This window comes from Adiantum capillus-veneris, chromosome 15 (genome assembly GCF_014529385.1).
Source record: "Adiantum capillus-veneris isolate H3 chromosome 15, ASM1452938v2, whole genome shotgun sequence".
Classification (NCBI taxonomy): domain Eukaryota; kingdom Viridiplantae; phylum Streptophyta; class Polypodiopsida; order Polypodiales; family Pteridaceae; genus Adiantum; species Adiantum capillus-veneris.
Genome location: NC_140945.1, coordinates 54,834,283 through 54,857,765, shown reverse-complemented (window position 1 = coordinate 54,857,765; position 23,483 = coordinate 54,834,283). Strand labels below are relative to the sequence as shown.

The window sequence follows — 23,483 nt, the reverse complement described above, 5'->3', positions numbered from 1 at the left end:
TAGCCTACGGAATGCCCCCTTTTTGATGCACCCGTCACCCATCCTGTGACGCATCAGGAGCACTCGTAACCCGGCCCTTTCCACCGAACTTACGGAAATTTCTTCGCGATGTTTACCGTCACCCATCAAATGACACATCAGAGTTGTCCGTTCTTGATGACACTTCCTGTAGCTACAATCTTTTAACAGTTCTTAGTGTACACAATAAAATATCCTAGAAAAAGAGATTAATCATTAAAAAAATTTAGAAAATAGTCCAATTAGCAACATCCCTTTGGCTTTTAAACAGTTGACCTCAACTGTAGTGCTTGGACATATACCTCCAGTATCTCGGGATAAGTTGCTAATTCCTCTTGCGTCATCCACTGAGCATCTAGATTCGAATAGTTCTTAAACTTAACCAAATACTTCCGTGTTATTTTTCCGGACTTGAGAGGCCGCTCCTGATGACTTACTATCTGCTCCGGTTGGAGTATTTCTTCTGTTTCCTCAACCTCAGGAGGTTCCTCACCACTAGGCTGGCTCGGAGGCGGTCCCACATACGGCCAGAGTAAACTGACATGGAAAGCATTATGGATCCTCCAATTAGGCGGTAGCTCTAATTGGAAGGTGACATCATTCACTTGCTCAGTGATCTTAAACGGCCCATAATAACGGGTAGAAAGTTTTACCACCTTCCCCTTATGAGACACTTGTTTCTTAAGTCTTGCCTTCTCAAACTTGAGTAAGACTAACTGTCCGACTGTTAAGTCTAGATTCCTCCTGTGCTTGTCTGTAGCTTTCTTATGCTTTTCCTGAGAGCGTAGAATAGCTCTCCTAACTTTTCCGTAGGCTGTGTCCAAATCCCGGACAAATTCATCTGTTGCAAAGATCTTATCCTTAGTTAAAAGGATCGGTGGAAGCAAGGGCTTACCATAGAGAATCTCAAAAGGTGCTTTCCCCGTCGATGAGTGTATGGTATTGTTATACGCATACTCGACAAGAGGCAAATATTTCTCCCAGTCAGATTGCTGGTCTGACACATAAGCTTTTAACATATCCAATAGTGTGGAATTGGCTATCTCACTTTGCCCGTCCGTTTGAGGATGGTAGGCAGATGAAAAATTCAACTTCGTACCAAGATTATCCATCAAGGTACGCCAAAAATTTCCTGTCATGCGAGGATCTCGATCACTCACAATAGACTTAGGCATTCCATGATGCTTAAAGATCTGTGTCAGAAAGACCCTAGCCATATGATCTGCTTTGGTCGTTTTCTTGACTGGTATAAAGTGTGCTTGCTTGTTAAACCTGTCCACAATGGTCTAGATCGCGTCATTTCCAGTCTGAGTTCTAGGGAGGTCCATGATGAAGTCCATGGCAATACTTTCTTAAGGTTCATTAGGCACAGGCAATGGTTGTAGCAACCCAGGCGTCTTATGCCGATCATACTTCACTTTTTGGCAAATCAAGCATCCCCTCTAGAAGAAACTATGGAACTTAAAGAGACAAAGGGGTTTTGCCCGCTACATGCATTGTCATGTACACCTGGGTGTGTATTTATGTGTCACCCATATAGGATTTGACCAATAAAGACGAGATTTTGACCCGGTGGTCTTGATTTCCGTACACCTCTGGACCGAATTGTGCCACTGTGCGGAGATCGGGCAAGGCTAGAGAATGTGAGGTAGTTTACATTGTGAGGAGTATATATATTGAGACAACATTCATAATCATTATAGATTGCAACGTCATCAACTAACATGGGGGAAAAGATTGCATGCTCGTGCACGCTCTGCAAGTATCAAATCCAACGCAATCGTAGGATATGTAATGAGCATGTGCACAAGTACGGAGAGTTTGCTAGAGAAACCATACAGAATCTACGATACCACTTCTACGGAACGGGCATTGATTTTCGTGACATAACACCTACATCTGAGAGAGAGAAAAAGGATTATACATGAAGGTCCGACCAATCCAGAGCCAAGGATGGAAGCAGAGGGGGGCTTACAGACACGACGACGGCATGGAGGAGATGTTGGATGTCTTCTTCCAGCTAAGCGAGAACGCTAATGAAGCAGCACCAGAAGACGTGCGTCTTATCTCTTGAAGACATGTTGAGAAAGTTGGCACGCCCACCAATCTACGAAGGCGCCAAAATATCTGTGCTTCGTACTTGTCTGTCGTTTTTGAATCTGCATCAGTGTATGGGTGGTCAGATGCAAGCGTCACTGCTTTGTTTAGGTACATAACTTACTAAAGAGATTTTCCGATTGCAACGGTGATGTGCTTGGGGAGGTTTTAATTTAATGTGGCTTAAACAGGTTGTTGCGGGAGCAACTACGCTCGGCTGGCAATGAAATGCCCCCCTCCAGGCCAGACGCAAAGCGACTATTGATCTCAGTTGGCTTGGACTACAACAAGATTCATGCATGTCCAAATGATTGCATTCTTTTTCGCAATGAATTCGCAGATTGTTTGTCATGTCCTAAGTGCGGAGCAATGCGCTACAAACAAGATGTGGTTGGCAAGTCAGTGACAGCTAAAGTGTTGCGGCATTTCCCTATTATTATGAGGATAAAAAGCATGTTTCGTTGTGGTTCCATTCCAAAGTTGATGTGGTGGCATGCTACGAATAGATCCAGTGATGCAACATTTAGGGTGTCCGCTGATTCAAAGGCTTGGAGGCACATTGAAGATACCTGGCCTCATTTTAAGAGTGAACCACGCAATTTGCATTTGGGCATGGCAATGGATAGAGTCAATCCATTTGGCTTGAGAAGCTCGTCATGGAGCACTTGGCCTGTGTGCCTTGTCAATTACAACCTCCCGCCGTGGCTTGCCATCAAGAAGGGTCATTTGATATTAGGCTTGATTGTGCCTGGTAAGTTCAAGGCAAAAAACATAGATGTTTATCTCGCACCACTAGTGGACGAGCTCCAGGAGTTATGGCATGGGATCGACATAGCAGATGCGGTTGAACCAACAGGACAACAACATGCAATGATCCATAGACTTCTTATGTGGACTATGCATGATTGGCTAGGATACGGTGAAGCTTCTGATAATGGTGGATGATTTACAAAATTCTCGCTATTCGCAAGCACTTTGTGTAGTACTGAATCATGCTTTAATGTATGTACGGCTTACAACTTCGGGATACAATGCATGTCCAATTTGCGGGCCGTATTTGGATGTGCGCTATCCTGTCTCGCTTCGAAAGACAATTTATCAAGGCCACCATCGTTATCTTACAAATGGCTATCACTTATGCGAAGGTCAGCTTGGTCACGTCGAATGTCGTCCTATGCATGTACAAGAGTGGCGTCGCCGATGAGAGCAACATGAGAGGCAACCTGTTCCGGGAATGAAGTGTTTGTCTATTCTCCATACGTTGCCGTATTGGGGTGATCTGCTAATTAACCATTTGCTGGATCCAATGCATATATTCAAGAATGTGGGAGAGCTCCTTTGGAAGACAATCATAGGAATGAAAGATAATCGAGGTTCACGAGATGATTTGCAGTGAGTTGGAAAGATGCCAGAGTTGTGGCCTTTCACTAATGCAGCGGGCCAAACAAAGCTTCCAAGAGCGCCATGGGTATTGCTAAAAAGCGAGGAACGACAAGTCAAAAGGGTGATTTCAGAGTTCAAGACGCCAACAGGATACATGCGGTGTCTCAAGACAGCATTCACCCGTGACGATCATTTCTGAAACCGCACGACTGGCATAAGTTCTTGCAATTTATTCTTCCAATTGCGATCAAGGGGTGTTTAATGGAGGAAGTGCGGTCCTGCATATACAAGATTTCAGAGCTAGACAGCAGAAGAAAGACGTTTGACAGTGGGGTAATGGTTAGTTTCATGCAAAAGAGCGGAGCGAGTGCCAGAGACACGAACGAGAGCACTAGCAACTTGAATTACTGTCATCTGGTGTCAGATATCTTGAAAGTTAGCTTCAAACGGTTTGAGATGTTTTTGTTGGATGTGAAGTGGTTCAAGGTGATTACTTCTGGTCGCAATGCAACGGTACGCAGAGATGGAAACAAGCTTGTGCAGATAAATTCTAGAAAGGTTTGGATAGATGCGAGCGATACGTTTGCGCTTCTCGAACTCTGCGAGCAAGTGGTCTTTGAATCGGACACTCGAGGGCCACAATGGTGGTTTGTGGTTCAGGTTGCTCTAAGAAATAAACAAGTATTTGAAGGGCAAGAGCTCCTCGAGGACAGTTGGCCAGATGACGCAGATACTACTATGACAATAGATGGGATGGACGAAGGTATGGCAGAGGAAGCTGACAGATATACGAGGGATGACGGAGACGAGGCAGATATGACACTTGTAGATGAAGATGCAATGGATGAAGACAATCCGCCAGAACGAGTTGGAGCAGAGTTATGTCTGCAGTTAGAGATAGACGATGATACGATGCAAGATTTTATTGATGATGCCTCACTCATCGAGGCCTGTAAGTGTTTGTGTGAAGACGATTTACAATTAAGCTCTTTCTTAATTTAAATAAAAGTGTTCTGACGCTTTCTTTTACTTTCTTTGTGCAACACTTTAGTATGACAGACCAGTCGCCAGATCCCGGTTCTATGAGTGCGGATGCATTTTATTGGCTTCATCACACGGATGACGCCCACTCACATGGCACAGGCGTCTTAGTATTGGATAGCCACATGTACGGATACCACGCCTTCGGGCTTGACACTCGAGGGTCCGACGTCTATAGGGGGGACGCTTATGGGGAGGGGGACGCCTATGGGTACGACGCCTGTGAGGTCTCCTATCACGGCCGCTTCGATACCTAGGGGTACGGCAGGGGCGGATACGTCAGCATCTCCGCTTCATAGGCGCACTCGCTGATCTCGGTGATCGTCAGGTGGAGGTGGTGGTTGCTGTGGAGGAGGGTCCACGGATGCTTCGACCCCTCCTCGCTCACGACCCTCGTCCGACGCAGGCACATCTCTCGACACACCTCTTAGCACATCTCGGACACCTTGGGGGGCACACGGTCCTAGTGTCTCTAAGGTCTATACTGTACGGCCAGATGGACAGGTTGACATGGATAGTGTCGGGACTGAGATGAGACAGAGGGTTCGCCAGCTCGCGTATAGGTGCAGTTTTCTAGCACCATCATGACGTGTTGGACTCATCAGGACCACGACAAAATCAATTATATAGTGGAGACCATCTTGAGAGAGTATCGGCCTGCTCTGGGTTCAGCAGAGGTTCCGGGTAGGTGGATCACGAATGTTGCACGGGACACCGTGAAATATCGTCGAGATGTAACTTATCGAGCTTTCAGGTAGGGCTCGTCGAAGCCTACGGGCATCTCACACGAGTCGTGGCAGCAGATCTCGCAGGAGAAGGAGACAGTGGACACGAGGTTTAGACAGCAGTGTCTGGCCGCGACCAGTCGTAAGGAGACCACACATCTCATCTTGGCAGCGGAGGCTTCGACACCTTTCGCTATGAGTTTGTGAGTTTCCAATCCAATCTTAGTTATGGCGTTTTTTTTCAAGAGCGATGAATCATGTATTTTTAATTACTTTGGTTTTTGAATAAACGCAGAATCTTGCAATGCATCGAGCCCCGACACGCCAGAGGAGACAGATGGATATCGGAAAGGAATTTATGATGTATTGAATGATCTTGCTGCCGCAAGAGAGACTGTAGATTGGGAAGTCTTAGAGTTTCGCTAATCGATTGAGATGAGACGTTTGATCGAGACAAATCATATTTGTGAGTTGACTTAATCAATTAAGAATATGTGAAGTAATATCATACTAATTTTGTGACTTGTCCCTTTATGTGTTTGTTGTGACGCGCGAGTCATAAGTGGTTTTTCTATATATGTTTTGTGCGACACAGATACACGTGTCTCACAAAACATATATAGAAAAACATTCGTGATCCACCTCCTCGGAACCTCTGCTGAACCTTGAGCAGACCCATACTCTCTCAAGATGGTTTCCACTATATAATTGATTTTGTCGTGGTCCTGATGAGTCCAACACGTCATGATGGTGCTAGAAAATTGCACCTCCGCGAGCTGGTGAACCCGCTGTCTCATCTCAGTCCCGACACTATCCATGTGAAACTGTCCATCTGGCCGTACAATATAGACCTTGGAGGCACTAAGATCGTGTGCCCCCCAAGGTGTCCGAGATGTGCTAAGAGGTGTGTCGAGAGGTGTGCTTGCGTCGGACGGGGGTCGTGAGCGAGGAGGGGTCGAAGCATCCGTGGACCCTCCTCCACAGCAACCACCACCTCCACCTGACGATCGCGGAGATCGGCGAGTGTGCCTGTGAAGCGGAGATGCTGACATATCTGCCTCTGCGATACCTCTAGGTGTCGAAGCGGCCGTGATGAGAGACCTCGCAGGCGTCGTATCCATTGCCCCCCCCCCCCCCCCCCCCCCTCCCCCCCCCCCCCCCGATAGGCCTTCCCCCCGCCCATAGGCGTCGGACCCTCGGGTGTCAAGTCCGAAGGCGTGGTATCCGTACCTGTGGCTATCCAATACTGAGACGCCTGTGCAATTTGAGTGGGCGTCATCCGTGTGACTACTATCTATCCTTTTTGTTGATTTCTTTCTTATTATCTATTTACTTTCACTTTTTGGAAACACCCCTCGGGAAATCTAACTGCCCTGCATTGCATAGCTAGTGTGGAACTGTCCAGAGGGAGTCCAGGCCTGAGGGCAAGAGAGCACTAAGGTTGGACAAGGACTATGGTTAGCCAAAGTGGGGTCATTGACTAGCCAAAGTGGAATCCTTTGCTACAGAGGCTACATTTCAGTTCTGGGTGTGGCTGCAGTGTACAAAGAGAGTCGGATGACCTAGAGAGATACAATGGCAGCATCTCCTAAAATTTAGGGAACTGCTATTTTGGGACCTGAAAATGTCTTCGCGTCATTACGTGCAGTTTGACATGGGGATCATTTTGTTACTCTGTGGCCAAGTCAACAGAGGCTGCAGGTGAGATATTTTTAGACCCGAGGGTCTAAAGCGGGAAAATGCACAATGAGTGACACTTGACACTCTGAGGCTAGTTTACTACTTATAGAGAAGGCAAAAACGTGATTTTCAGCTGTGAGCTCATTTTCAAGGTTCCTGTCACAGGTTAAGAGCTATGGAGTGCTTGCTTTCCCTCCTATGTACAGTGCGGTGCCAGGAGTGATGCCCTGCACGCTACGCACTGCCCTCTCTCTCCCCTATGGCAGTATGTTATGCCCCTCTAGTGGGCTTTTCAATTGACCAATGTACAGTTGTGTGGGCTCTTTTCACACAATTGGTCAGCATCCAAGCTAACTCTTTCACCACTACTTTCTCTATCTACTACTCTCTCTCTCTCTATCTCTATCTCCGTAGCTATCTCTAGTTAGTTCTCTCTCTCTCTCTCTCTCTATCCCTACTATCCATCTATTTATCTCTCTCTCTCATTCTCTCTTTCTCTCTCTCTCTCTCTCTCTCTCTCTCTCTATTTCCCTCTCTCTCTCTCTCTCTCTCTCTCTCTCTATATATATATATATATATATATATATATATATATCACTCACTCTCTCTCTCTCTCTCTCTGTTTTTCTCTATTTTCCTCTCTCTCTCTCTCTCTCTCTCTCTCTCTCTCTCTCTCTCTCTCTCTATATATATATATATATATATCACTCTCTCTCTCTCTCTCTCTCTCTCTGTTTTTCTCTATTTTCCTCTCTCTCTCTCTCTCTCTCTCTCTCTCTCTCTCTCTCTCTCTCTCTCTCTCTCTCTTTCCTACACATACATATACAACAATGTAGCTTGAGGGGGGGAGAGAGAGAGAGATGGGGGCGAGAGGGGGAGGGGGGGGAGAGAGGGTGGGAACAATGCATGCGCTGCAGGTTTCCAAGAAGCCGGGGCTAGATTTGTGCGCGCAGGCCAAAATGACTGCCTGTGTGCGGGTGGGGTTTTTTCTCCCAATTTTTTGAGCGTCGATATATCCGTCGATACGCGCGTGGAAATATGCGTGGAAAGCATTTTGCCACTTAACTCGTCGAGTTACGTGGCTGCTACGCACATTTCAACGGACATTGACACGTGTGTTGCCACGTACATATCGACGCATATATCGACATCCACTATGCGCGTCGAAAAGCGCGTAGAGTGTTGTAGTGCATGATTTCTTAAATGGTGCAAAAATGTCACTTATTGATAAACTACTAATAACTTGTGATTCACACATAGATAAATACCTAGGTTGAGTACTAATGTAACTGTATGGGAACACTTCCCAATTCCTATACCTAGCAGACATTGGTTATGCTCATGTGCAATCAGAGGGTATGCAACTAATCGAAAGTGCCTGGATATGCACGTCGTGCGTACATGCTCAAAAGGGTGCTCACAAGGTTGTCTTAAACCGTAGAAGCAAGAGTTACAGCTTGTCCACATGCACATAGGGTTAGATGTGCACGTGATTGAAAGGTGGGCATGGGAAACACCTCTACACATGTATAGCTTAGTATTTGGCATTTGGCCTATGAGCTGTTAGGTTTTCTATATGGCTATGTGTAAGCCAAGTAGAGAAGCATTGCCAGCCGGATACCTATTCAAGACTTCTAAATAAAGCCCTCCATGTATATATTTTATGTTATGCTCTAAAGATATTGTATTGTTCTCTCTCTCTCTCTCTCTCTCTCTCTACTGTGTGTAGCTATGGATGCTCTAACCACCCGATCCTTACAGTGACATCCCTCCCTTTTCATGGCGAGGTACTGGTACTGAGTTGCATGGTATTTGTGTAGTCTGCCAACAACTCCGGGTTATTTGTGAAGTAATGTTCGTCGGCTCACTATGCGGTGTGGGTGTCGCGATACTTGAACTCCAAAAAGGACTGCAGTGCTTGCTTCTTTGGGCCGTGCCAAAAATGATGTAGGATAATCTGTTGCGGCTCCATGTCTTCAATCTCGTCTATGATCTCGGGTTCATCTTCTTCAAGAATCTCCTTTGAAGGATCTCATTGAAACAACTTCAAACACAATGCCATAGACACATCTTTTACTTTTTGGATGACTAGAAAATGACTATGCTTTCTAAATGACTGTGGATGAAATGTAGATGAAAAATGTGACGGAATGTCAAACCTTCCAATGAATACATGCGAAAACGGTGATCTAATCTTCAATTGTGCTAATGCTTTTGCGGTGACTATGTTTTGCTAAGGAACGAGCATGGAAAATTTATTGACATGACCTACAATGACGAAACATTGTGTATTCCTTAAATGCAAACTCTCTGCCTTTCCTAAAGTGCGCTTTATGTTTCTGTGCTCATCCGTGTTGCTTGAGAAACATGTTGCTTGAGATTACGCCAATCCTCTTTCAAGTGTGCAAGATACTGAGGTGGCATAAACCGCGCCTTGAGCTTGTCTTGGAAATCAACCCAACTAAAAGAGAGGGGCGTGAAATCGTCGGCTGCGTCTAGGTGCGCGGCTAGCTGTGCCTCTTGCCATGCATGGTACCAATTTATGGCATCACCGGCAAGGTACATAGCTGCCGTCAAAACTTTGCTGTTTCCTGTTTTCTTAGTTGTCACAAAATAAGCATTAAATTGATCCAACCAAGAATGAATCACCGTAGCATCCATCTTACCATCATACTTATTGAAAGTCACTTTTTCGGTGACTGGATTGTTGGAATCCGCATCGTGGCTTGCACCACGAGAGGAACTCCCATGATCTTTGGGTGGTTCGGTCTTCGAGGCGGGAACTTAAATACGCTCTTGGTTGAAAGTGTTTCAGGGAACACCTCCAAAGGACGTTTCGGAAGAAGAAGAACCGGAGATCATCGATGAAGCAGAAGTCATGGAGCCGGAGTAAGTCTTGTTGCATCGGTTTCGCCATGGTTCGAAGAAACAAGTACGACAATATTTTTTGAAGTTCAAAGATCGAGGAACCCATGAAGCGGTGTGGGTAGACGAAGAGTTCTTCAAGGATTATCAAGAGTTGTTGGCAGACTACAAGGAATCCATGCAGCTCGATACCAGTACCTCACTTTAAAAAGGAGGGGATGTCACGTGACACATCCCAACCCTATGTGTCCGTGGACAAGCTACACCATAGCAGGGTTTCCGTCAAGTCCAGTCAAGTTAGATTAGAAGTGATCTGGCACTTTTGTGAGTCTATTCGTAGACCGTGCATGCTCAGTCACTCAGTGTAGATGCATATCCTCTGGTTGCACCTTGCATAAGCATAAGCATTTCCATCAGATTCCATCAGAGTTTGGGGATTTTTCAGATGACTTTATGCCATTTTTCCCTATTTTTTGACATTTTTCACTTATTTATTAAGTGACTTTTGTTGGGTACTCAGTAGGGCAAATTGGGTAAGTTAATTTATAAGCAAACCCAAGTTAGCACAAATTGGTAGATGAGCCAAGGAGCACGGCATGCTACCAAGCGACAGGTGTTCCCTCCCTCTCTTAGCAAGACCCTCTCCAAGCAACTTGGTGAGGCCCATTCCCCCGCATCCTCAGCCTATTGGTATCGTCCTATCTCCTGGCATTGCCTAGCGCTTTCCCCCCTTGAAGCTATCGCCAAGCAACTTGAGATTCAGCGTTTTTTTCATCAAGTTACTAACGCCAGATCTGCAGCAAATCAGCATTTACAAACGCAAGGAAAAAGCTCAGCAGGTTCAGCGTTTTCTCTATCCATTGGCAGCAGTACCAAGCCACCACTAGCGCTAGCATGCAGTGCAAGTCCTTGGTGGATTCAGCCCCAAAAACGCTGCCAGAATTCAGCCCTTAAACCTGCAAGTAGATCAGCGTTTTAACCTTTTTTCAGCCCCTTCAAAACGCTGCAGAACATCAGCGTTTTCAGCCGGCAGCAGCCTATTAAAAAACGCAGCAGAAACCCTAAGAACCGGCGTTTTCTTTCAGCCTTAAAGCATCAACAGAAACCAGGAAATTCCAGTCACGACATCAGCCGGAATAGTCACAGTTTCAGCCACGAAGCCGCCGTCGTCATCATTGTCATCGTCATCGGCATAGTCCAATAGCATCAGTCCATTGCATTCGCATTGTACACTTTCGTGCAATCAAGTAGACCACTCTCGCCGACGAGAGTGGAGCCTTCGGAGGAGGGTTTTACAACCTCTCGGTGTCGTATTTTTCTCTCTCCTTCTCTCAGTCTCATTCACTTGTACGCACAAGATCCACTCACTTTGTTCGTGATCACAACACTCTCTATAAGACGGAAAGCTCTCTCTTTCTCTAAGAACTAAAAAGAACCTTGAGCAGTAAAGATCACTAATCTTGAGAAAATACAACATTCATTCGGCTGCACCTTACAGATGTTTACAAAGCAAGAATTAGAAGAGATGGTTGATGCACCGATTTCTCAGCTTTTTGACGTGCAGAACAAAGCAGAAAAGCACGACAAAAAGCAGAAGAAAGGAATTGACTTCCCAGGTTATTTGGGTCGTCAGTCTACATTTGCATCGGCAAGAAAGCAGAAGAAGCATGTGCGATTTGAAGAGTTCTTCTTCTGACTGTTCTTCTAGCTCCTCTAACTGAGCAAAGAAGACAGAAAAGGGGAAAAGAGAAGCAAAAAGCAAAGCTTCGGAAGGGGCAAAAAAAAGGCAAAGAAGTCTAAATCTCGCCCAGTGGTTGAGAGTTCTACAGAGGACTCGTCTTCGGATAGTTCAGACTCTGACGACAACAACTTTATGCAAAGAAGAAGAGTTTTTATAAAGCCAACCAGTATGAATTTCTTGAAGATAAAAGCAAGAAAGTCCGAGAGTTTAAAGAAGGTGGACAGTCAATTAAATTTGACACGTTTTTTGGATAACGAGATGCTTCGAAGGCTTTGGCTTTCATACAGCAGTTTGACATAGCTTTCTCTGGAGGGCGTTAGTCAGAGCACTCCAAGATTCGGAGGGCTACCTCTAACTTCAAGAGAAATGCTCGAACTTGGTGGTCCACGCTTCTATTGAACAAGACAGCGCCAGTTAAATGGCTGTAATTTAGAAGGCTTTTTATTTCTTCTTGGTTGACTCGAGAGTATGAACGCGACATGCGAATTGCTTGGAACCATCTTTGAATGACCAAGAAGGATACATTGGACGCATATTGCGAGAGATTTTGGAGCTCTTTTCTACCCGCCTCTTCATTTAATAAGAGCTCGTTCAAAGAACAGATTGAGCGGTTTACCTTGGGACTTTCTACAGAGATCCGAGATCATTGCTTAGAGCAAAAGTCAGATTCCGTTCAGGAACCGACGAGTCGTGCGAAACGGGGTTTTGCCATTCATTCAGGCAGTTTGACCTACCCCACAGATGAAATCATGACGCAAAGGACCGAACAGACTTCGAACAATGAAAGTAGAAAGAGAAAGAGCAACCCAGAAAAGAAAGAAAAGGATGCACGACCCAAGCTTACTCTTCGAGAGAGAGCTCTTTACATCAAAGAGGGGAAGTGCTTTGGATGCAGGGAAACTGGGCATATCTCCGCAAAGTGCCCTAAAAAGGCACCGAATGAACAGGATGAAGAAAGGTCAGAGAGCTCGAAAGTAGCTGAGGAACATGGCAGAAAAGGCAGATGAAAGCATAATTGGTACCACATTGTGTGGGGCCCGAACCGAATCAAATGAATGAAAGTACAAAACTTTGCCGCTTTTAGGGCAAAGTGAAAGATCAGGAAGCCCTCTTTTTCTTGGATGAAGGAGCCAAGGCCAACCTCCTTTTTCGAGGATGTTTACAGAGCAAGAATTACAAGAGGTGGTTCAGACACAGATCAATTTGCTTTTGGACGCAAACAACAAATCCAAAAGCCACGAGAAAAAGCACAAGAAAGGGACTGACTTCTCGGGTTATTTGGGTCGTCAATCTTCTTTTGCATTGGCAAGAAAGCAGAAGAAGCGTGTACGATTTGAAGGACTACCCAGTTCTTCTTCTTCTTCTGACAGTTCTTCTATCTCTTCTGACTCGAGCAAAGAAGACAAAAAAGGGAAAAAGCGAAGCAAAAAGCAAAGCTTCGAAAAGGGCAAAGAAGCCTAGATTTCGCCGAGTTTCTGACAGTTCTACAAAGGAGTCATCCTCAGACAGTTCGGACTCCGACGATCACATGTTTTATGCAAAGAAGAAGCATTTTTACAAAGCCAACCAATATGACTTCCTCGAAGATAAAAGCAAGAAAGTAAAAGAATTCAAAGAAGGTGGACAGTCGATTAAGTTTGACTCTTTTTCTGGATTTCGAGATGCTCCGAGGGCTTTGGCCTTCATTCAGCAATTTGACATAGCTTTCTCTAGAGGGCATTACTCAGAGCACTCCAAGATTTGGAGGGCTACCTCTTTCAAGGGAAATGCTCGAACATGGTGGTCCACTCTTCTTCTGAGGCAGGAAGCTCCAATTAAATGGTTGAAATTCAAAAAGCTCTTTATTTCTTCTTGGTTGACTTAGGAGTACGAACGAGATATACGAACCGCTTGGAATCATCTACGGATGACCAAGGGAGATTCTCTGGACGCTTATTGCGAGAGAATCTGGAACTCTTTTCTACCAACCTCTTCATAAAAGAAGGTCTCGTTTAAGGAACAGATTGAGCGGTTTGGTTGCGGACTTCCTATAGAGATCCAAGACTACTGCTTGGAACAAAAGTCTAATTCTATTCAAGAATTGATCGGTCATGCGAAACGGGGTTTTGCGATACATTTGGGAAACTTGACTTACCCCACTGATGAGATCTTGATTGAGAGAACCCAACAGACTTCTAACAATGCAAGTAGAAAGAAAAAGAGTTCTCAAGAAAAGAAAGACAAGGATACACGACCCCGGCTCACTCTTCGAGAGAGCGCCAGTTACATCAAAGAAGGGAAGTGTTTTGGATGTGGGGAACATGGGCACTTCTCCGCTGTGAGGATTAGTGGTGCTTATCCTATAATCAAGACTAAAACTTCATACTTAAGATCAAACTGAGACTCAAGACACCACAAGCAAAAAAAAATTATGTGGTTCTTGTGGTTCTTTCCTTGAGTGATACAGAACACTGCCAAAGCTCTGATACCAATGTAAGGTGCAACAGAAGTGAATGTTAAACTTTGCTCAAGATGAGTGCTCCGAACTATGCTCAAGGGTTCCTTTTACTTACGGAAGGAAGAGCCTTCCGTTCCTTTAGTGAGAGAATGCAATGGACACAAACAAAGTGATGAACTCTGTGAATGAAGGTACTGAGACTGAGAGATAAGAGAGAAGACAATACAACACCAGAATGTTGTCAAACCCTCCTCCGAAGGCCCCACTCTCTATGGCGAGAGCGGTCTACTTATGATTGCACAAATCTCTACAATGCTTGGACTTGCCGACGATGTCGACGAGACGAGGACGACGACGAGACGGGCTGAAATCTGAAAATTCTAAGGCTGAAATCTGCAAATCTTTATCTGCTGAATTCTGACTCTATGTCGGTGACGATGTCGACAGCGGCGATGCGATGACGATGCGCTGAAAACGCAGATGCTGGAATCTGCGTTTTCTGGGCTGAAACTGCGAACTTTGCGGGATCTGACCGTGCGGCGAGGATCTGCTGCGGGAATGTGAGATTTGCGAGGTTCGGGATTTCTTCTACGCGTACTAACTGCTGAAAACTGAAAACGCTGGTGCTTGTTGGTTCCGTTGCGGTAGATCTGCAAAATGCTGAAATGCCTGGCAGATGCAAAAACGCTAGGGCTGAAAATTGTCTGGCTGTGGATAATCTGCTAACGTTGGGAGTCTTCTACTTCTTGCTGTCGCCAAGCTGTTGCCAATGCAAAAACGCTGGCTGATCTGGTCCAAAAACGCCAGCCTTCTGCTATGATGCAAAAACGCTAGGCCTCTTGGGGGTTCTGTTGAGAAGTTGCCCGTTGAGCGTGTGTTGTTGCTGTCTCTTCTGCCAGAAAGTGCTAGCGCTAGGTTTCTACTTATACAAACTTAGCAAAATTGCCCTACCTACTTTCCAACAAAAGTCACTTAAAAATAATAAGTGAAAAATGTCAAAAATAGGGAAAATAGGTCTATGCATTGTAAAAATGCTCCTGATGGGTTCTGATGATCATGTTGTGTGCAACCAGAGGATATGCATCTAATTTAAGTGTTTGGACATGCACGGTCTGCGAACAGACTCACAAAAGTGCCTGATCACATTCTATTCTAGATTGACTTGATTGAACTGAACCCTGGTCATGCTGTAGCTTGTCCACGGACACATAGGGTTGGATGTGTCACGTGACAGACAGTAACTCACGGTAAAAGTCGATAGCAACTGCACACATGTCCTCTGGCTCAAAAGCAACTGACCCGTCGGGCCTCCTCAACTGACTGACCTTGGCATGCATATGCCGAGGTCCCACTGCCTCAAAGAAAGCACTTGTCACTCTGTCCCACCTGGATCTAGAGATAAGAGGAGAGAGAGTACCGGATCTCCCCTTATTTTGGAAATTTGGCCCTTTTAGTTTCCACCTCTTACCTTTATTTAGTTTAGGTTGTTATTTCAATTTTTGCTCATGAGATGACATCAGACATGAATGTAATTTGTACTCGTCTCATAAGCCACATTGGCCTTTTGCAGATGTTCACATATCTTTCTTTCTTCTTCTCCTCTCTCTCTCTCTCATGCTCTCCAACTAAACCCCTTAAAGCAAGGGTTTGAGAAATTCTGAAAGAAACCTGCAAAAACACAACACTATACCCTGAAATGCAGCAAGAAGGAAACACCGAACCTTAAAAGCAGCAAAAGAGCTTCTAAAACCCTAATAAACAGCAATTATTCTGTTTGATACTTTGAAGGCAAAGGAACGCAGCTGAAAACTATAGGGGTTGCATTGATTTGACACCCTTATGTTGGATATCGGGACCCTAAAAGGCAGCTCTCAGGACTCTCTCTCTCTCTCTCTCTCTCTCTCTCTCTCTCTCTCTCTCTCTCTCACACACACACACACACACACACACACACACACACACACACACACTTGTATCCAGGTAGGAGTCTGTGCTTGGTTGTTAGAGAGAAGGCATGGATTAATCATTTGTGTTCACTTCGTTGTGCAGAATGAAAACAGGCTTCTTTGGAAGCTTGGGACACTGCCTCCAGGGCTCATTACCTACTACAAGACTACAAAGCCCATAGACAAGAGCTGGCATGTGCTAGGGCTGGGCTACAATCCCAACATTGATCAAGAGAAGATTGAAACGGCAGCTGTAATTCATTACAATGGCAACATGAAGCCATGGCTGGATCTTGCAATGAAGCAGTACAAACACTACTGGACAAGATATGTCGATTTTGAAATGGAGTTCATACAGTCATGTAATTTTGGTTACTGAGGCAATAGATGTATTTCTTACCGATTAAATGCCGTGTTGGTGCTATAGTTATTTATAAAAGTTGAGAGCGGTACGATGGCTGCTTTCTCTTTGAGGTATGGTCAGAGGTGCCCAGATGTATTTTGCTTTTCGAAAGCATATCGAGGGGCAGATCTTCATAATGATCCTTGGTAGTTTGAGAAATCCGATTGCAGGTCGGATGGCATGGAAGCATGTTCAATATTGGCCTTCTGACTTCAACAAGAACATCACTAAATGTAAAGTTCCTTTCTCTTCAGCTTGCACAGTGCTTTTGGAGAGAAGGCTGGGAAAGAAGCTTTAAATATGTGAATTGTAGTGTCGATTGGTTTTTAAGGGCAATGGACCGGTGTTTAGAGCTTTTTAACAAGGCAAAGCTTACATGCTTATTCAAATTGGATAAGCTGTAGCTGGCCGTTATGGGCCTTACATTGGGCCTTACATCAAACCAACAGAGCTATTGCCTGTGATGGTCTTTTTCTTACTTTCATTTGTAAGATCACATATCTTATACTAGTAGAGAATTTCTTTGACAGACCATGATGTCATACGTTCGTTAATGCCATTTATCAAAATGTATTGTGCACACACGCTTGTTTGAGCTGTCATATGATATCCTACTGTTTACTCTTTTCTTGGGGTGTGCTTGAAAAGATGGAAAAGCTGGTGGGGCTTTACTAGGACCTGATCAAATTGGAATATGCCAAGTAATTTCCTTTCATTGTGGTGATTTGTTGGTTCATCTAGGTCAGTATTGCTTCTACTAGGTTAGTGCATTGTAGAATCTCATTGTAGTCCTGTATTAGCTTTCAAGGATCTGCTCTTCAGTCTTTCGGTTGTGTCATGGATTGCGTTTGAAATGCAGGAATTCAAACAATTGAACTTCTTAGTTTTGATTGTGTGGGGTGTATGCATGAGCTTTGGAGGGGCACCTAGTTCTACATCCATTATTGGCCTTTGATGATGTTTGCGGGGATGTCAATTGTAGTCAATACTATGCATGATAAGGGTGATGGTTAAATTTTCTTATGGATGACTACCATGATTTGTAACATGCACTTGAATGTGGTGTTTTCTTGAATGTGTCTTGTAGTACTAATGTCTTCTAGAGGCCAAAGGCAACCTATGAGTACATGTGTGTTCTCTTGGTATCCAAGAAAAAGGAAACGTTCTAAAAATAAATCGCTTCAGAATAAAATGTACTAACATGAGGGTGTGTAAACATGTGTACAAGGGATAAGGGGATGGGGCACTAACTCTACTGGGTGTGGAGCTATGTGTGTAGTGGAGTACAATCGCGATATGCAAAAGATAAGCTAGCTCCATCTAGTACCAAAATGGGGTGTAGTATTCCATCATAGGTAGGTAGGGAGTGAAGATGCCTGTAGTATAGCATAGGGTCTTAGAAAGACCACTTACGCTCCCTCACTTTGTTGTGCTCATGTCATAGTCGAATCTTGCAGATGGCCCTATGATACTCTTTGGGCTTGGAATCTCGCGGATGGCCCTATGATGTACTCTTTGGGCCTTGCACCCGGTGCTTTGGGCGTAGATAGGTGTGGGCAACCTTTGAGTACGGGGGAGAGAGAGAGGGAGAGAGGGAGAAAGAGAGGATTTTCTATTGCTATAACCAATCTACTAGTCTTGAAATTGTAGCTATAACCAAATTATTGGTCTTTTTATTTCACATGAAGGCTATTTTGCTGTGATTTTATATTGTAGGAGACCTCAATATACCGATATTATAAAGACTTTTTTAGCTCAACATTGGGGATGAATTGGTTTGAATGTTAAAAAACTTATCACAATGGCAACTCTTATTTTATCTAATTTCTTTGATCTTTTTATGTACCTTTATAGACGCTTGTGCCTTTTCTTCATATTGTTGCTAATATGCTTGCATATGCCCTTCCTTCATTATTGAACAATTTTACATGCATCAAAATATCATCACATACACAAACCACTATAGGAAATGCATACTCTAATTCAAAGCACTTGGTTTCTCTCTCTCTCTCTCTCTCTTTCAAAATGATTACACACAGTCAAAGAAAGTTATGTTGTAAAAGCAGATGGCCCTATGATACTCTTTGGGCTTGGAATCTCGTGGATGGCCCTATGATGTACTTTTTGGGCCTTGCACCTGGTGCTTTGGGCGTATATAGGCGTGGGCAACCTTTGAGTGTTGGGGAGAGAGAGGGGGAGAGAGGGTTTTCTATTGCTATAACCAATCTACTAGTCTTGAAATTGTAGCTATAACCAAATTATTGGTCTTTTTATTTCACATGAAGGCTATTTTGTTGTGATTTTTATATTGTAGGAGACCTCAATATAGCGATATTATAAAGACTTTTTTAGCTCAACATTGGGGATGAATTGGTTTGAATGTTAAAAAACTTATCACAACAATTTTACATGCATCAAAATATCATCACATACACAAACCACTATAGGAAATGCATACTCTAATTCAAAGCACTTGGTCTCTCTCTCTCTCTCTCTCTCTCTCTCTCTCTCTCTCTCTCAAAATGATTACACACAGTCAAAGAAAGTTTTGTTGTAAAAGCAAGGCAATGTCTCCAATACAATATTTTTGTGAAAATTCAAAGGGATATTATTCACTAAACACAATCTTGACCACTCTTAAAGTTATATATGATTAAAATAAAACTTTATGGCTACAAACATGATTTTCTATCTTTAGAATAGAGAGAGAAAATGCTCTACAATGCCTTGATCGGATACATGGAGATAACAAGCATAAGAATGCTAAATCTTCAAAATGTTAGTTTACACTTGGAGCCATAATAAGCTGCTCCTAGGGATCCTGCAAGATTTTTTTGGATAATCACACAACATATTATAAAATGATAGAATGCCCTCAGTTTTTTTTTTTTTGGGTAGGAAGCTTTTTACAAGAGAGGAAAGTATTTAGGATTGAAGGTGGTAAAGTCAACCACTTAGTAGCTTTGGTCGTGGAAGCGAATGTGATGCAACTCGAGAGCAAAGAGAGCGGTCCCATCTTTGTGTACCCTTCAAACAATTGCTTATATGGGATCCTTCTTCCTATTGCCAAAATTGCTTTCTTGATTGCAATCTTCAAGTGTGTTACATGCGTGCAATCTATTCAAGAAATACTATTTCAAAATTTTTCTTCCACTGTATCACATGTTTGTCATGTAAACCATATATCCATTGAGTAATAAAGTTGTCATTCATCGACAAAAAAATGGCACGTGCCATTGTGAATTGCAAAAAACAGATAGGGCCATTATGATTTGCAGATTAATTCCTTGCATGTAGAACCATTTTACATGCAAGGTAGAATCAATATACAACATAGGTCAGAATAGATCAAAAGAAACTTGCAAAGGTTTTTTTTAATGTAGCAAAGTTAATGCTATACTCTATAGCAAGATTTGAACACCAAACTTTGGTCCATTAAACATCCAATTAGGAACCCTAGACAAGCTGATTGTTGGCACCACTATTATCTGGACATGGAAGGGGTAAGCTTCCTTTTCTTTTTTTGGCAATCTGACGCTAGATTTACGGGATTGCACTCAAACCCCACACCTGCATGTGGTAGGGTTGAACCATAGCGAGCACGCTTAAAGCTCCTTGCCTTTACCAGTAGGCCAACTCCCCTTGACAAGCGGTAAGCTTCTTAATTCCAACACATAAATGAGGTTAAGCCAAAGACCAAAAAATGCACTACCTTGAAACACAACGCTTTCTTCTAATGCATGCAAACCATGTCCAAAGCAATTCTTTACCCAATTTTCTCATTCATTTGCATCCTAGTTTTTCAACTGCAAACAAGGACTATGCAACCTTATCAAAAAACATGGATGGGATGGCCATTTCTCAGTAACTGCAACATATAGCAGCTATCCCAGTGATTTATTGATTTCTTGCAGTGAATGTAGAAGATAGAATCAAGAGTGGATCCATGGCAGTTGCCAATGGTAATGGACATGCCCAAGGAGTTTTTGGTGTAATCATCTGCACGCAAACAAGGCGTAGTGCCACCACCATTCATCATACTGTCATGAGAGCGAATTTTAAGTTGGGACATTTGTGACTCAGTCTCCATTGTATATGTGCATGAGTTACAGACAAAGGCCAATAGCACTACAAGAGGTTGCTTGAATATTGACGCCAATTACTCATATAGAGAACCATAACCACTTTCTGCGAAGGAATTCAGTCATCCTCGGTGGTTGCGCTTTGCACGGCGCGAAAATGTTGCCGGCCATTGATGAGATGATGGTGCTTGCTTAGTATGGCATTTCAATTTCAAATGAACCATTTGCTCTTGAATCAGAACCACTTGCTTTTCTTCAGCTTTTGGGAAAATTAACTAGGCTGCTAAAAATTATCAAACATCACACACATATACATAGATTATCACCCTCACATTATAATACAAAAGGATCACCTTCTTTGTTATGATTCAGAAGGAATGGCAGGCGGTAAGGCGGATTTTGGAATTGAGCTGGAAAACCTTGCACTGTGGAGGCGCATCTGCACATTGTTGCCTTCATAATCTTGCGTTTGTGCCCATGTTCCATCATCAAAGTTCATGGCATAGCTGAGTGCATCATAATGAAAGCGGGATGTGCCAGACATCGCCGATCCGCCATTTTGCCGCTGAATGTTCCTCCTCGCATCCGCCTTTAATTTTCTGCAGAAAAGCTTGAATCTCGAAGGAGTCTTGTAGGGAAGAAGGTCTTGATCATATTCATCATCATCAGCATCTCCGCTGCTGCAATTATTGGCCTTTCGGATGCCACCGGATGCGCAAGAGGTGAAGAATCCAGCGCAATGGCGAAAGCACTCGTCGAATTCGGACTCTGCCAGGCTCCTGCCACGTCTACCGCCTCCTATGCAGCAACAAAGGGTTCGACTGTGTGCTGAGGGAGGAGAGAAGGATCGCTGCCGGCGTAGGGGGGGCTTAGAGACGAATTCATCTGCCATTACAGGTGAATGCAAGCAGGAGAAGGAAGAAAAGAGAGAGAGAGAGAGAGAGACACCTTGGAACTCACAGGATAAAGACGCGAGAGAAGGAGAGAGAGAGCGAGAGGGGCATGTTAACGGGGGCGATAGCTACAGAGAAGAACATGGTGCGTCATTGATGCCTCAAAACTCATCAGTCTCCAGCTCACTCCAAATAGTACCATGACTTTTCGTCAACCATCTTCCCGTTCTTTTTCGTCCTCGAGATTGCTTTTGTCGAGCATCGAACCCGGGTGAATAGTAAGAAGGGAAGAGTAAGATACCTAAACTAAAAGAGTAAAGGGTATAGTCATAGCCTCCCACGGGATTGTTCCTACCATCTTCAAAAATTCCTCTCCTCGACTAGTGTGGCCGGTGGCCTTCGGTCCCCCCCCCTTCCCCCCCCCCCTTCTCTCTCTCTCAGTTCCTTATATTCACCAGAGGCTGCAGGCCACACTGTCGCTTCAAAGAGGAGTCGACACGTGTTCGGGGGAGGGGGCCCGAATCCCTTCCCTTATAATAATAGTATAGATAAGAAGATCAAAGTTAGGGAGTAAGGAATGGTCCCCTCCTGACCATTCCTTGTCATCCCTATGACCGCGTGTTGACTAACAATGATTGGGAGCCATGGGGGAGTCTGGATTGCAAGCAAAAAGAATGGTCACCAGGGGACCATTCTGGTCGTCAAGAGTCGAGGGAGGGGGCCAATAAGCATGTGCCACATGGCTGGTGACATGCATGCATTAGGTTATGATGCAGACTATGGCGACATTGAGCATAGCTACGCGTGCATGATGACTTGTCAGCACCAAAGAACAATTTCACCTACTAACTTGAATGCTTTTTGCGCGTTGAGCTAGTGTGCTATGATTGGAGCTTAAGGTAGTTTCGTATGAAGGCAATCATCATTACGAGTGCTCAAGTGTCAACACCTCATCACATTTTGAGAGGTGACTTGCCATTACCTCATTGGAGGTTCAAGTTTTGGATTCTTCATGTTGTAGATTTGAGTAGTAGTGCTAATTACTCCCAAAAAACTTTGATCGATGGATGGTTCGAGATGTATTGCCCCCTCGACTTCCGACCTTGTCGGACTTTAGGACAACTAGACCACCAAAATTTATGGATGCGAATATGCTACCCTTGAAAATGAGGGCTCATTGAGAATATTCCATTTTCAATCGACAACATTGCAACATAGGATATTTAAGAAAATCGACGAATATACATTGCAAGCAAGGATACTTAAGCACTATCTTATAGAAAGACAACATCAAAAAGAAAAAAACAATATATTAGTATTTATTGTTACATTTTTCAAGCCCACCACCAAAGACATAGTTTATTGGGCTTTAATCTTCACTTCTTTAATGGGTTTTTGTCTTTCTGCCCTTTGATTGTGTTTGGTTGCCCACACGGCAAGGGAAAGGGCAAGGTTGCTTGTTTGTTTTTAACTAAACATCTTAATTTTTATATTATTATTATTATTTTTTTGGGCAAGGCCACGCTGTTGCTTAGCCTCTTTGGCATGCGCATCGTGTTGCCCTACCTTTTTGCCTTTCTTTTTTTTGTTTTTTTGTTTTTTTTTTTTTTGGGTGCAAAGCTCACAATTGTGAGTGAATGTGTATATACCAACAGATATACAAAACAGCCTCAAACTCATGCCGAGCCCTTGACGGACCATGGGTTCCATCCTAGCTAAGTTACAAGACTAAAACTTAAAAAAAAGAATTATATTTTGTGAAATTCTCTATAACAACCTTTGATTACAAAATTGATCATTTTCGGATATTAAACTTTTCCAAAAAATATTAAAAGTGATAGGTATGTAATCGTGCAGACATACTGGCAAGCTCTCTCTTTTATTTGTTGAACACTTAGATTCCTCTTTGATCACAGGTAAGTCAATCCGTTATCTTTCAAAAGCGACTCAGAAGAATCGAGCCTAGCTCCTAATCGAGTATTGGCCATTCCGGGAGGGGAGTACGTGAGCCGCTTCACCCTTGCTTGTTGAAACTTGCCACCTCCCTTTTGGGTGGCAATGGTGGCTCATTGATCCATCTGTGGGATGTCTCGGCAAGGCGATGGAGCATGGCAGGCAAATCTCCTTGTTGGCATCGAGTTGTTGCAAGGGAAGCCCCGCCTCCCCCCCCTT

At 43.9% G+C, this 23,483-nt stretch overlaps 2 protein-coding genes across 5 annotated transcripts in view; one reads left to right on the top strand and one right to left on the bottom strand.

Moving 5' to 3' along the window:
- The window catches only part of LOC147440698 (galacturonosyltransferase 8-like), a 38,907-nt gene extending 21,989 nt beyond the window's left edge, over positions 1 to 16,918 (top strand). Inside the window, exon 3 of the mRNA XM_086482537.1 lies at positions 16,037 to 16,918. Within this exon, the coding sequence (XP_086338663.1) occupies positions 16,037 to 16,312 (276 nt within the window). The 3' untranslated portion in view covers positions 16,313 to 16,918. The remainder of the gene's footprint in view (positions 1 to 16,036) is intronic.
- Positions 16,919 to 18,963: 2,045 nt separating this feature from the next.
- Positions 18,964 to 21,434, bottom strand: LOC147440697 (uncharacterized). Of its 4 annotated transcripts, none has more exons than XM_086482540.1 (2): positions 20,772 to 21,434; positions 18,964 to 19,453 (listed from the first exon to the last, which is right to left on the bottom strand). In XM_086482540.1, the coding sequence occupies exon 1, from the start codon at positions 21,308 to 21,310 to the stop codon at positions 20,780 to 20,782; it is 531 nt and encodes a 176-aa protein (XP_086338666.1). In that variant the 5' UTR covers positions 21,311 to 21,434; the 3' UTR covers positions 18,964 to 19,453; positions 20,772 to 20,779. The 4 variants fall into 4 exon arrangements, with proteins under 4 accessions (XP_086338666.1, XP_086338667.1, XP_086338665.1 ...); XM_086482541.1 differs by lacking the exon at positions 18,964 to 19,453 and adding an exon at positions 19,539 to 19,996; XM_086482539.1 differs by lacking the exon at positions 18,964 to 19,453 and adding an exon at positions 19,539 to 19,993.
- Between the last annotated feature and the right edge of the window lie 2,049 nt (positions 21,435 to 23,483).